Raw genomic sequence first — 12,945 nt, 5'->3', positions numbered from 1 at the left:
ACCGCCCGTCGCAGGTGTGTCCACGGCCATTCTGTCGCCGGGGAAGCCACCTTTGCAGCCCGGCTCCATCTTCTCCTGCACATCTGGCTTTTCCGGGTGCTGCGGTGTGCATTTTGGTGATGTTCTGTGGCTGACGTCTCCTCTGAGAATACACAGCCGAAGAGATTATGATGTAAATCAGGGTGGTGCTGTGAGTCGGAGAATGCTTCCCAGCGGAGGGAGCTGGGGACTCGAGAGAGAGCTGGTGAATGCAAATGCCAGAGCCCTGCCTCCCCACCCGCACCCCCCAGCCCTGGAAATGCATCACCTTCCTGGTAGGCTGGCCACCGCTCTGGCACCAGCCCATCTGTAGGCGGTGGATGGGTGGCCCCCCAAAATATGCAGTACCTCTGAGTGTGACCTTATTGGGAAAAGGGTCTTTGCAGATATAATTCATAGTTTCAAGATGAGATCGCTGTAGAGGCCCCTACATCCTATAAGAGACAGAAGAGAAGACAGAGGAAAAGGCCACGTGAGGATGGACGCAGAGATGGAGTGATGCAGCCACAAGCCAAGGAATGGTGGGAGCCGCCAGGAGCTGGAAGAGGCAGGAAGGACCCTCCCTGGAGCCTTCAGACACCTTGGTTCACACTTCGGACTCTCAGATGTGTGAGACAGTAACTTCCTGTTGCCTGGAGCCACGCGGTCTGTGGTAATTTAGAGACAGTCTAAACAATATTTGTGGAGTTAGGGACCCAAAAGGACAGTGGATGAGAATTCCTGAGATGCACGGGGTGCTGGGCAAGGGCACTGCCAGGGCACGGGTTGCCCCCCTCCTCCCCCCGGCCCGTGCAGGTCTGTCCTTCACCCCTTCCCTCGTTGGCCGTGCGCATCCCACTCCTTGGCTGAGTTTGCAGCGTTGGTTTCCACCTCCGTTCACTCAGCAAGAGCTCTTCCCCACTCTCTGCCTCTGCCCGAATTCAAGCACTGCCCACTGGTAACCCTAACACTAACGTTCATCGAGCACTGACTGCGCCAGGCACCAAGCACTGTATGTGAATTAGCTCACACAGCGCTTGCTGATCCTCCGTGACGTAGAGAACGTCGAACATCGGTTCTATACAATGTGGGTAACGTCCTGATCCCCCCGACGATGTGGGTGATAGGAGGACAGGTCCGAGGGCGCCCAGCTTCTGTGTTCATTATCAATCGCAGCGCAACTTTGGTGGCTGTGAACAGCAAGCGTGTCTTCTCGCAGGCGGAGAGCCAGGCGCGGCTGGCTGGGTGGTTCCGGCTCAGGGCCTCTGACCAGGCTGCAGACACAGCCAGGCCTGCAGGCATCTGAAGGCTGGGGCTGGACTGGGGCTGGAGGGGCCCCTTCCCACGTGGCTCCCTCACTGTTGGCTGGAGGCCTTGGTTCCTTGTCACATGGGCCTCTCTCTAGGCTGCTTGAGTGTCCTCACAACATGGCAGATCATTTTCCCCGAAGCAAGTGACCCGAGAAATAGAGGGAGAGCGCCACGGGGCCTCTAATGACCTCATCTCTGAAGCCACGCAAACCTCTGCTTCTGCTCCTTCAGTACAATAAGTCCCTGAGGCCAGTCCACACCAGGAGGGGAGCAGGGGGGAATGGGGGCGGGGCAAATTAGGCTCCACCTCTTGAAGGGAGGATATCCCAGCATGCAAATGGAGGAGCTGGGGTTTGGACCATTCAGTCTGGCTCCGAAGGCCGCGTGCTTCATCAGGATGAGCTTGCTGGATAACAGGGGTCTCTCAACCACGTGTGCAAAACTCCGGAGCTAGCGGGGGGAATCCTCCCGCCCAGGGCCAAGCGCGCCACCCTGCCCACACGGAGGCTTCCTGAGGGTTGCTGGGAATTGTGCAACAAGCCAGGACCCCAGACAGAGGTTTCTAACCCTCACGGAGAATGTTAAAGCACTCAGGAGAGCAGCGCCACGTGTCTGTGGCTTTGCTGCTGGAGAAGCCACAGTTCTCAGCCTCCTGTTGGTGCTCCCAGAGGAATTTATCTAAAATAAACTCGGTGCCGACCACATGGCTCACCCCCTCAGCTCTTCAGCAGCTCCCCGTTGCTGACAGAGTCAATGCACCTTCCCAGGGTGTCATGGGAGGCCCTTCTCAATGCAGACCCACACACCTGTGCCCCCGCTTCACTTCAGTAACCCATGTCTCAGGCCCAATCAACCCCTCACCAGCTGTTCCCCCTAGATAGATGCTGGTCCCACTGCCCTGCACTTATCCCCCAAGGCTCTCTTGTTGAGCCCCCTCCACTTTGAGATCTTCCTGACGACGCCCCAAGTTAGCCAGCAGCTTCTCTCTGGTCCCACAGCACTTTGTACATACCATTCAACCTGCCTTTAACACTTTGTATTGTGAATGTCTAGTCCCCATGCGAAGGAGGTCTCTGTGAGAGTAAGACCTGCCGGCCGGGCGGACAGCAGGCACTCCAAATGGTTGCTGATGAGCAGATGGGTGGACAGAGAAGTGGATGGATTGTTGGCTGGATGGGTGAATGAATGGATGGATGGGTGAGTAGGTGAATAGGTTGATGAATACGTGGGTGGGTGAGTATATGAGCGGATGGATGGATGGATGGATGGATGGATGGATAATGGTTGGGTGTGTTGGTATATAGGTAGGTGGATGGATAGATGGAAAGACACAGCTTCTGATCTCATGGAGCTTACAACAGTCCAATAAAAACAAGATTGTATATTCTGGAGAAATTTACTAAGGAAAAATGTTATGGAAAATAGCCTAATCGGTATAAAACCAGATAGAAAACAGAGCATACATTTTTAATACAACAACAACAGGGGAGCAGGAAGGAGGGAGAGACCGCAGAAGAAAGGAAAAGGCACCAGTATTTTGCAAACCCAAGGCGTTGGTTTGCTTGAGCAACGTCGAGCTATGTAGGATTGCTTTCCATGATTTCCCTCCCGAGGATTGGAAACGAACTCTCCTGGCCAACTTGCTCTCTGGGTGGGACACGGAGGCTGCACATGCCCAGTGGCAGCAGGATGGGGTGGGCAGGAGCTGCTCTCCCAGCTCGAGCTGTTGCCATGGAAAAGCCATTGTCTCTGAGCTGTGTTTACCAGAGCCCTCTCCCTCCCCGCCCCCAGGCTGCCTCGCTGCAGCCAGCGGGAGCCTCCTCCAGCCACAGGAGGGACAGGGACGGGCCCTGTGAGGCCAGCAGGGCCGTGGCACCGGCATCTGGGAACAGGGCCTTGGACCAGTTATGGATGTCTGCCCCTGGACAGTGAGGGCTCCCCGCACAGTCAGCCTGGCCGGTGCCCTGTCCCCACAGCCAGCCGAGGTCTCAGGTCCCAGCACGGGGCACAGCAGAGCCACTGAGAGACCAGAAGTCAACAACGCCGAGCCCCTCTGCTTTCTCTCGCTGCTCCGCCGGGCACAGCTGGCACGCGGCTTCTTCGTTGCGGGGCATCCTCGGCAGCGAAGAGTGTTCTGCTGCATCTCTGGCCTCTGCCCTCTAGATGCCAGGAGCGCCCTCCTCCTGCCCCGGCTGTGACACTCTAAGTGTCATCGGACATGGCCAGTGTGCCAGGTGGGCACCGTTACCCCACGGAGGACCCTGCTCAGGAGGGGCGTCCACCTCTCTGCTTTGCCTTATTTGTTCATTCCGCCCCTTTGAATGTGCCAGCGCCCCCAGACCCCAGCACCCTCAGCACATGTCCACAGCCCTGGGCGCTCCCCCTGTGGCCTTCCACGGCGCACTCTGTCCCCGCTCAGGCTCCACCCCGCACCATGTAGCGGGTGCCGCTGGGCTGGTTTCAGGGTACGATGGTGAGCAATGCGCAGGGCCTGCCCTCCGGAGCCTAGCGCCCACTTGCCCACTTGACCGGGTGCTCCCCAAAGTCACAGCACACACGCCTGACCCAGGGCACTTCTCCGCCGCTGACCCACAGGCAGTTTCCCGGGCGTGGACCCCATCAGCCTCGCTGCTCCCTCAGACCAGACGCTCCCACCCCTCCTGCCAAGTCTTCAGGTGCCCGCGCTCCCCTGGGGAACCAGGTTTTGGGAGTCTGGGTTCTGCATTTCCCACCAGCTCCAGGGGGCTGCCCCTGCGGGCCTGGGGACCGCGCTGGGGTGCAGGGTTAGGGATAGGGTTAGGGTTAGGGATAGGGTTAGGGGTAGGGGTAGGGTTAGGGATAGGGTTAGGGGTAGGGGTAGGGATAGGGTTAGGGTTAGGGGTAAGGTTAGGGATAGGGGCAGGTTAGGGTGAGTGTTACAGTTAGGGTTAGGGATAGGGGTAGGGGAAGGGTTAGGGTTAGGGTTAGGGTTAGGGTAAGGGTTAGGGTTAAGGTTAGGGTCAGGGAGAACATCACACAGATGCACCAGCCTCCCACAGAGATGGGTACTTGGCACATTCCCCCTAAGGATGACTAGCATAGGAATTTGGGGTTAGGGTTAGGGTTAGGTTAAGGTTAGGGTTAGGGTAAGGTTAGGGTTAGGGTTAGGGATAGGAATAAGGTTAGGGATAGGGTTAGGGGTAGGGTTAGGGATAGGGTTAGGGTAGGGGTTAGGGGTAGGGTTAGGGTGAGGGTAGGGTTAGGGGTAGGCGTAAGGTTAGGGATAGGGGCATGGTTAGGGTTAGTGTTACAGTTAGGGTTAGGGGTAGGGTTAGGGTTAAGGTTAGGGTTAGGGTTAGGGTTAGGGTTAGGGTTAGGGTTAGTGATAGGGATAGGAGTAGAGGTAGGGTTAAGGTTAGGGTCAGGGAGAACATCACACAGGTGCACCAGCCTCCCACAGAGATGGTACTTGGCACATCCGCCCTAAGGGTGACTCGCATAGGAATGTGGGGTCGGGGGCTCAGTGACAGACTGTTTCCGGGCAAACCTCCACACCCTCTTTCCCAAACCCATGGGTGTCTGCCTCCTGGCTTGAAACTGCCTCCGGGATAAGCAAAGGCTGGGCCCCCAGTGCAGCCCAGAGGTGCGGGGGAGACGGCCCCTCCTGCCCCGGACCCTCCCCGGGGCCTCCGGCCTGGGCAGAGCGGAGGGACCGGGACCCAGGCAGCTTCCCTCCCAAATCCGGGTCCCAGGAAAAAACGAGGAGCAGCCCCTCCCCGAGGTGCCGGGACCGAGGACCCGCGAGGCAGCTGAGGCGCCACTGAGGGCACCTTTCCCCCGGCCGCTGGCGAGGACATCCGGGGTGACCGCCTGTGCTCATCCCAGCGGGGTCCGCAGCGACCTGGAGGCAGCTGGCCGGTCCGGTCCCTGAAACCAGGCGAGCGCGGCGCCACCTGGTGGTGCCGCGGCCACACAGCACGCCCGAGCCGGCCGTGCACTGCGGGTGCCTGGGCCAGTTTCTAAAACCAGTGGGGTCCCTGGCTGCAAAACACCCCTAACTTTACTCCGTCCTTTCCGGGGTTCCATCTGGTGGCATTTCTGTCTCCAGGGTGAGCCAGCACCTCTGAAAGTCAGATAAAGGGAAAGGGCTTTGGGGTTTCACTGACCAAAGTTCAAAAGTTGACTGAGCCCCTGCTATTGTGGGACGCAGCACATGGTCCGCAGCTCATGGTCAAGAGCTCAGTGCAAGGGAGACGCTCAGAACAAGGGGGGAAGGGTGTGGCTGCGTTAGTCCAGAGCCCTGCAGCCCCCAGCGGGCCTGTCTGAGCGGCTGGGAGGCTGACTGTGGCTCCTGGGCCTCTGTAAGGACTTCAGACTGTGCTCTGAGAGGGGCTGTGGAGGGGGTGGAGCAGGGAGTGGTGAGCTGTGATGTGCAGCTTTAAAGGATCATCTGGCTGACACATGGGCTAGGAGGACCTATGTTCAGGTTTGCCTGGGACCGAGGAGTTCCCCGTGTGGTGGGACCTTCCGTCCCAAACGTGGGACTGAACCCCGGCAGCTTGGAGGGGTCGGTCAGCCTGTGGATCGCAGTGGGAGGCGGGCTGACGCTGGGACAGAGGCAGGGAGCTCCAAGCCGCACCTGGGCAGGTGCAGGGGCTGGTGGGCTCCCCCTGGGCCGCACTCCAGAGCAGCCTGTTTTCTCACTGTCTCCGGGGGGGGGCCCTGGCTTGGAGGGAGGGAGCCACCACGTGGGTGGAATGTGTTATAATCACTAGAGGGAAACGGCAGGCTGGAAGTCACACCATGAGCGCGACAGGTAAACCCTGCTCTTCAGCCCCCTTCTCCTCCAAGGCCCCCCACCCCCACCCACCCCCGTGTCTCCATGTGCCGCTGGGACAAGTCCCAGCAGAGCCTCTTCCTCTTCGTGCCTCCACCGACCCACCTGGTAAACGCCTATTCATCCTTCTGTGCCCGTCTTTCCTGACGTCTTTCCTGCATCCCTCCACCCAGCAACCCCTCCCTGTTCTCTGCCTCTCTAGCCCTGAACTGCCTCTAGAACTAAACATGCCATCTCTCTAAACATGCCATGCACATCCGTGTCTGTGTCCTCACATCCGCCCCGGCGCCCAGAACAGCATCCAGCCCACAGCAGGTGTGACGAGTGAGTGGGGTCCAACCACAGAAACACAGGCCCAGGCGCCGGACCCGGAGGGGAGCTGAGAAACGCCTCGTGTCCGAGGCTGGGAGTCCTGTGCCTGAGAGAAAGGGGGGAGGATGGGGGAGCTCCAGGAGCCGCTCCCTGGAAAGGAGCAGGGCGGGAGGAGGAGGAGGCAGCAGCCAGCTCAACACCCTCCTGTTACCCAGTCAGGGCACCCACCACGCATGGAGGCAGCACCCTGGCACCCACCGTGCATGGAGGCCAGCACCCCGGCACCCACTGTTCATGGAGGGCAGCACCCTGGCACAAGCTTTTGAGAAAAGAAAAGAAAAAAAGAAAAGAAGAAGAAGAAAAAAAGAAAAGAGGAGAGGAGAGGAGAGGAAAGGAGAGAAAATAAATGAAAAGAAAAGAAAAGACTTTCCGTTGGCAAGTCCCGGGCACGGAGACAGGAGGCAGGCTCAGGCCTTCTCCCGGGTGTGGGATTCAGGTGGCTTTATGGGCAGCCGCTGAGGGTTACTGGTGAGCGGTGGATCCGGGGTGGAAACGTGGGCGCTGGGTCCTGTTAGCAGCGGAAGAGGACCGGGATGTGCGGTGACAGCCTGGCCTCGGGGGTCTTCACAGGAGGTGCTCGCCGTGCTTTCCGGAGGCCGGAGCCCAGCGCCCCTCCACGGAGGTTGGCCACAGGCGTGTGGGCTCTGGTCCCCCTGGAGCCAGTCCCCAGGGTCCTCAGCTGTGGCTGCCTCAGAGCCACCTGGTGCTGGAGGCTGGAGGAGGCTGGCTCACGTGAGTCCCATCACAGTGGGGAAACTGAGGCTTCAGTGCTCCCAGCCTCCCCTCTGCTCTTTCCCTCCTGTTCCTGCCTCTTTCTCCTCCTCATGCTTCCCTTTCTCAGCACGTACACTCCTACCTGTTCACCACTGTAGCATCGCCAGTAATGCCCGTGGTCTTGATCCGGCATCTAGAAGGGTTCAGAAATCTGGGGAAGGCGCTGTGTGTAAATTAATTAAGAGTCCAGAGACAAAACATAATTTTGAAAGGCATCATGGGGAGTCAGAGAAGACTTAGCTAAAGGAACTAAGTTCTCCTTGTCTCAGGACCCCTTGCTATTTATTAACACAAATTGTCCTAACGCAAGGAAGGTGGAGATATACACATCAAAGGCCAGGGTTTAGTACACAGATTCCATTGTCAGATTGGAATAAACATATGAATGTTGAAGGCACTCAGTTCAGTCCATAAGCCTGTGTGACCCAGGATGGTTAACTAACCTCTCTGGGCCTTCGTTTGCTCCTGTGTGAAATGGATATATCAGCACCACCAGAGAGGGCCGCTGTAAGGATTTGGTGCCCGGCATACAATGCACACTCAGTAAACGGTGTTTGTGACTTCATTCAGTGCCTCATCTGTGACTTCATCGTCTACTTGGTGAGAGCAGAATTAGGAGCTCGCAGGTAGACGCCTTTTCCAGACATCTCAGCTTGTTCTTGCGAACTTGTTCTTGCCCCGCCGGTGTCTGGGCCACAGAAGGAGCGCAGCGCTCACCGAGGCATCAGGAACCTGCCCAAGGAGGCTCTGGGGTGTGAGTGAGGAGCACGGGCTGAACTGACCTGCTGGAGGGGGGCGTTCTTCCAGGAGGACGGAGATGGCAGCGCCGCCCCCCCTGTCACGGGCCACCCCGGCTTCTCCCCACGGAGACTCCTAAGCAGTGCGTGGCGCTTTCTAACCACGCTCGCCCAGGGCTGCTCTTCCTGAGCGTGAGAACCAAGAGTGAAGGAGAGGGTCGCATCCTGCAGCCTGGTGTTTGAAGTAAAAACCCTCGCCCTGGCCGGTGTGGCTCAGTGGACAGAGCATCAGCCTGCAGACCAAAGCATCCCAGTTCCCTTCCGGTCAAGGGCTCCTCCCCGGCCTGGGACCTGGTTGGGCTTGTGCAGGAGGCAACCAATCGATGTGTTTCTCTCACATCAGTGTTTCTCTCTGTCTTCCCCTCTCTTCTACTCTCCCTAAAAAAATCTATAGTAACAAAAGAGTAATATGCTAATTAGACCGGACGTCCTTCTAGATGACCTTCCAGACGAGGCCAGAGCTATGAGGGAAGCCCAGGTCCTGGGTACCAGAGGGAAGCCCAGGTCCCAGGTACCATAGGGAAGCCGGTGCCAGCAGCTGGGGGAAGGAAGACCTACTCTTGCATGAATTTCATGCATCGGGCCTCTAGTAAATAAATAATTAAAAATAAATTTCATTTTAAAAATAAAAAATAAGCCCAGAGCATCTCCAGTGCAGTCCTGGGTCTGAATACTGGCAACAGATTAATTTCACAGGACGCTAAGGTGGGAGGGCCACCCCTTCTGTTCTGCGGGAGTCAGATCCTCAGAAATGTTGACCCATTATCTGCCTGCTGAGCCACTCCTCCGGCCTCTGCACGGGGGAGAGGGTTCTCTCCAGAGGAAGCGTCCATGGCACTGGTGTTCGGCACAAAACGTCTCCCCTCTGCTGTGCTGCTGGGACTCTAAACATGGGCTCTGCCTGCTGAGTTCCTGCGTGCAGGCCTGGCCCGAGGCCGCTCAGTGCCCGTTCCAGACCCCTGCGCTGCCTCCGGGGCTTTCCTGGCTCCGCGGCGTGGCCATAGAGCTGGGCGGACGCAGCTAACGGAGCAGTTGGCCCTGAGGAATGACCGGTGGACGCCGCCGTGTCCGAGTATCTTTGCAGAGGTCGCGGGGAAAGCGCACCCACTGCATTCCCTGTCGTTCACACCACGCTGTGGGCTGGTCTTTTCTCGGGAGACGGGTGGCGTGTCCCCCATTCTGTCATTTCACATTTAAAAGGAAGCTACTCCTGGCTCAGGTCCCGATAGGACTTAGGCACGGCGGGGGTGGGGGGGGCAAGAGTCATGACCTCAGGGTTCTCCCAGAGCACATGAGTGTGCATCTGTGTGCATGGGCCCCTGTGTGTATGAACACCTGTGTGCATGGGCCCCTGTGTGCATGAACACCTGTGTGCATGGGCCCCTGTGTGCATGAACACCTGTGTGCATGGGCCCCTGTGTGCATGAACACCTGTGTGCATGGACCCCTGTGTGTATGAACACCTGTGTGCATGGGCCCCTGTGTGCATGAACACCTGTGTGCATGGGCCCCTGTGTGCATGAACACCTGTGTGCATGGGTCCCTGTGTGCATGAACACCTGTGTGCATGGGCCCCTGTGTGTATGAACACCTGTGTGCATGGGTTCCTGTGTGCATGAACACCTGTGTGCATGGGCCCCTGTGTGCATGAACACCTGTGTGCATGGGACCCTGTGTGTATGAACACCTGTGTGCATGGGCCCCTGTGTGCATGAACACCTGTGTGCATGGGCCCCTGTGTGCATGAACACCTGTGTGCATGGACCCCTGTGTGCATGAACACCTGTGTGCATGGGCCCCTGTGTGCATGAACACCTGTGTGCATGGGTTCCTGTGTGCATGAACACCTGTGTGCATGGGCCCCTGTGTGCATGAACACCTGTGTGCATGGACCCCTGTGTGCATGAACACCTGTGTGCATGAACACCTGTGTGCATAGGTCCCTGTGTGCATGAACACCTGTGTGCATGGGCCCCTGTGTGTATGAACACCTGTGTGCATGGGTTCCTGTGTGCATGAACACCTGTGTGCATGGACCCCTGTGTGTATGAACACCTGTGTGTATGAACACCTGTGTGCATGAGCCCCTGGGTGCATGAACACCTGTGTGCATGGGTCCCTGTGTGCATGAACACCTGTGTGCATGGGTCCCTGTGTGCATGAACACCTGTGTGTATGAACACCTGTGTGCATGGGTCCCTGTGTGCATGAACACCTGTGTACACGGGCCCCTTGTGCACGAGCACCTGGACCTGCGTGTTTGTGCGTGGCCTGGCGGGCAAGTGTAGCTTAATGAGAGCCAGAACTCTCACGTTGCTCCCTGAGCTCCCCGGGGAGGCTGGGACGCCCCAGCACACGCTCCCGTGCATGCTAGCGCGCGTCTACAACATGGACAGCACCTCCATAGCTGTGACACCCTGTGCAGCAGCCCCGCCCAGCTCACCGAGGGCCCTTGGGGACAGAAAGCCCACACTCACACTAACGCCTCCGCTCTTCTCTCTGCAGGGATGACATGCCAAGCTCGGAGCTCCTACATCACCAGCGAGATCCTGTGGGGGTACCGGTTCACCCCTGTCCTGACGCTGGAGGACGGGTTCTACGAAGTCGACTACAACAGCTTCCACGAGACCTACGAGACCAGCACCCCCTCCCTCAGTGCCAAAGAGCTGGCGGAGCTGGCCAGCAGGGCAGAGCTGCCCCTCAGCTGGTCTGTGTCCAGCAAACTCAACCAACATGCGGAACTGGAGACCGAAGAGGAAGAAAAGAACCTCGAGGAGCAGGCGGAAAGGAATGGTGATGTGGCCAACCTCGAGAACGAGTCCAAAGTGTAGTCCCCTGGCCAGGCCCCTCCTCCCCAACCTTTCCCCAGGCCAGCCACCCCTTCTCCTGTCCCCCCCCACCTTTCCCCTGGCCAGGCCGCCCCTCCCCTGTCCCCCCTACCTCTCCTTGTCTCTCATCCTCCTGCTTTCTGTCTCTCTTACCTTGTTCTTCCTTTATTTGTGTTTAATTTTGGCGTTACCAGAAAACAAATCTTCAAGGTGTAAAATCTCTGCCTGCCCTTCCTCAGTTACTCAGATTGGAGAGGTCGACACGGATTTGGTTAAGGTGTAAGGTGCCTTCATTGGTGGCCCAAGCCTGTCTCCTCCCTAAATTCCACACACCCAACTCCTAGAGATTTAAGCTACTTGCCTGCGTGTGCTGTACAAGACCAGATCACTCCCAAGAGTGTGGCGAACACGTGGCCTGGGATGCACATTAGGTCCAGTGCCTGTTCATTCCTGCAGTGGGACAGAGTGTAGCCCTCACTTCCCTAGATCCCCACACATTTCTTCTCCAGGGCAGGTGCTTGCCCCATGGGCATCACAGGTGTAGGACCCAGGTGAGGCAAAGACAAAACACTGTACATATATATGCCTTATGTAATCATTTTCTTTGGCAGTAATTAATAAAACCCAGCATGTACAAAAGTACTGTAGAACACAACTTCTAAATAATGTACATAGATATATAACTAGTGTAGGTTTAGATATATAACTTTAGAAATAAGATTTTTTAAAAAGTAAAAGAAAAAAGATTCTCACTGTACAGTAGGCATTTCCGTTCTGATGTCTTTGTTTTCTGAATTGCTTTGGTCCCATTGACTGCTGGCCCTTTAGTGCATGGCCTTTGTTCTGCGTCCCAGACTGGCAGCCCGTGCAGGTACCTCACTGTTCCCTCGCTGATCCTTTCATTGACTCTAATAAGCCATAGGTCTGGGGGGAGTTGGGAGGTCCAGCAGATGGCAAAACGCACCACCAATACACTGATATACTGTGAAATGTTTACAAACTGAGGCCTCTGGTTTAAGACAACCAGGGCCTCACTGACTAGCCTGGGGAAGAATTCCAAGAGGACATTCTCGAGCTTGTCACCAATGTCATGTTTATGCTTTTCACACAAGCGCTCACCCTTTGTAGTTCAGGAAACTCTTCTGCAAAAACACTGATTCTCTAGCTGTTCCCATTCCATAATCACGAGAAACTACAGACTATTACAAGGAGACATGGCAGGTGAGCAGAAGATGGTTGGGTCTGGAGTCATGGACTTCATAAAGGCTCATAGTGTCACTGACCTCACACACTGACTTTATCCTGCACTCTTCCCAACCCGGGGGCTTATCCATCGGCCTCTTGCATTGTTATTTATTCTATTCTTTTATTATTATGAAATGACCAGAGTTCAACATTCAGAGATTACACCAACAATCTCGGTGACTACGAAATCTCTCAAAAGTATGCCACAGGTTAGAAATCAAATCCAAAGTGTCTCTCAATCAAAAGAAAACAAAAAAACTGCAGCCTTAATTCATTTCAATCTGCAAAGATAAATGTAGACAGAGAGAAGAAGACAAAGAGGAGAGAAGGAAGGAAAGAATGGAGGGAGAGCCAAGAGGGAAGGTGGTATTTTGTGCTGAAAATCTAAATTTTAATATAAAAAAAATGTTTTCAAATAAAAAAAAAAGAAAGAGAATCTTATATGAAAACATTAAGGGCAGGTGGAAATTTTGCACTGTGAAGATCTTTCACATTAATTTTACTATTTTAAACTGTTTGTTCCCTAAAGCAGTCGCCCATCATCAATACCCACTGACTGGACGCAAGTTCATTGTCAGCTCCCACAGCTGTGCTCAGTGTGAGGCTCCGTGGAAGTCCAAGAACTCAGACTAGCCGTCCCTCCCTGTTGACCTTGCTCTCCCGCACCAGATCACTCAGGCCTTCGCCATAGTTGAGGGACCTTGTCTACCAACAAGCGTGTGTGGGAGATAAGGGAAGGGGCTCCTCAGTCTAACACGGGGCCTCTCTTCTCCCACTTCCAAGAC

The 12,945-nt window shown here is 56.1% G+C and overlaps 1 protein-coding gene across 1 annotated transcript in view; it reads left to right on the top strand.

Annotated features, from left to right (window-relative positions):
• The window catches only part of KCNJ6 (potassium inwardly rectifying channel subfamily J member 6), a 39,398-nt gene extending 28,426 nt beyond the window's left edge, over positions 1 to 10,972 (top strand). The window contains exon 3 of the mRNA XM_028151905.2: positions 10,593 to 10,972. Within this exon, the coding sequence (XP_028007706.1) occupies positions 10,593 to 10,918 (326 nt within the window). The 3' untranslated portion in view covers positions 10,919 to 10,972. The remainder of the gene's footprint in view (positions 1 to 10,592) is intronic.
• Positions 10,973 to 12,945: the final 1,973 nt, after the last annotated feature.

Source organism: Eptesicus fuscus, chromosome 3 (genome assembly GCF_027574615.1).
Source record: "Eptesicus fuscus isolate TK198812 chromosome 3, DD_ASM_mEF_20220401, whole genome shotgun sequence".
Lineage (NCBI taxonomy): Eukaryota > Metazoa > Chordata > Mammalia > Chiroptera > Vespertilionidae > Eptesicus > Eptesicus fuscus.
Note: the sequence above shows the minus strand (reverse complement) of the source record. Positions and strands in the feature narration are given on the sequence as shown.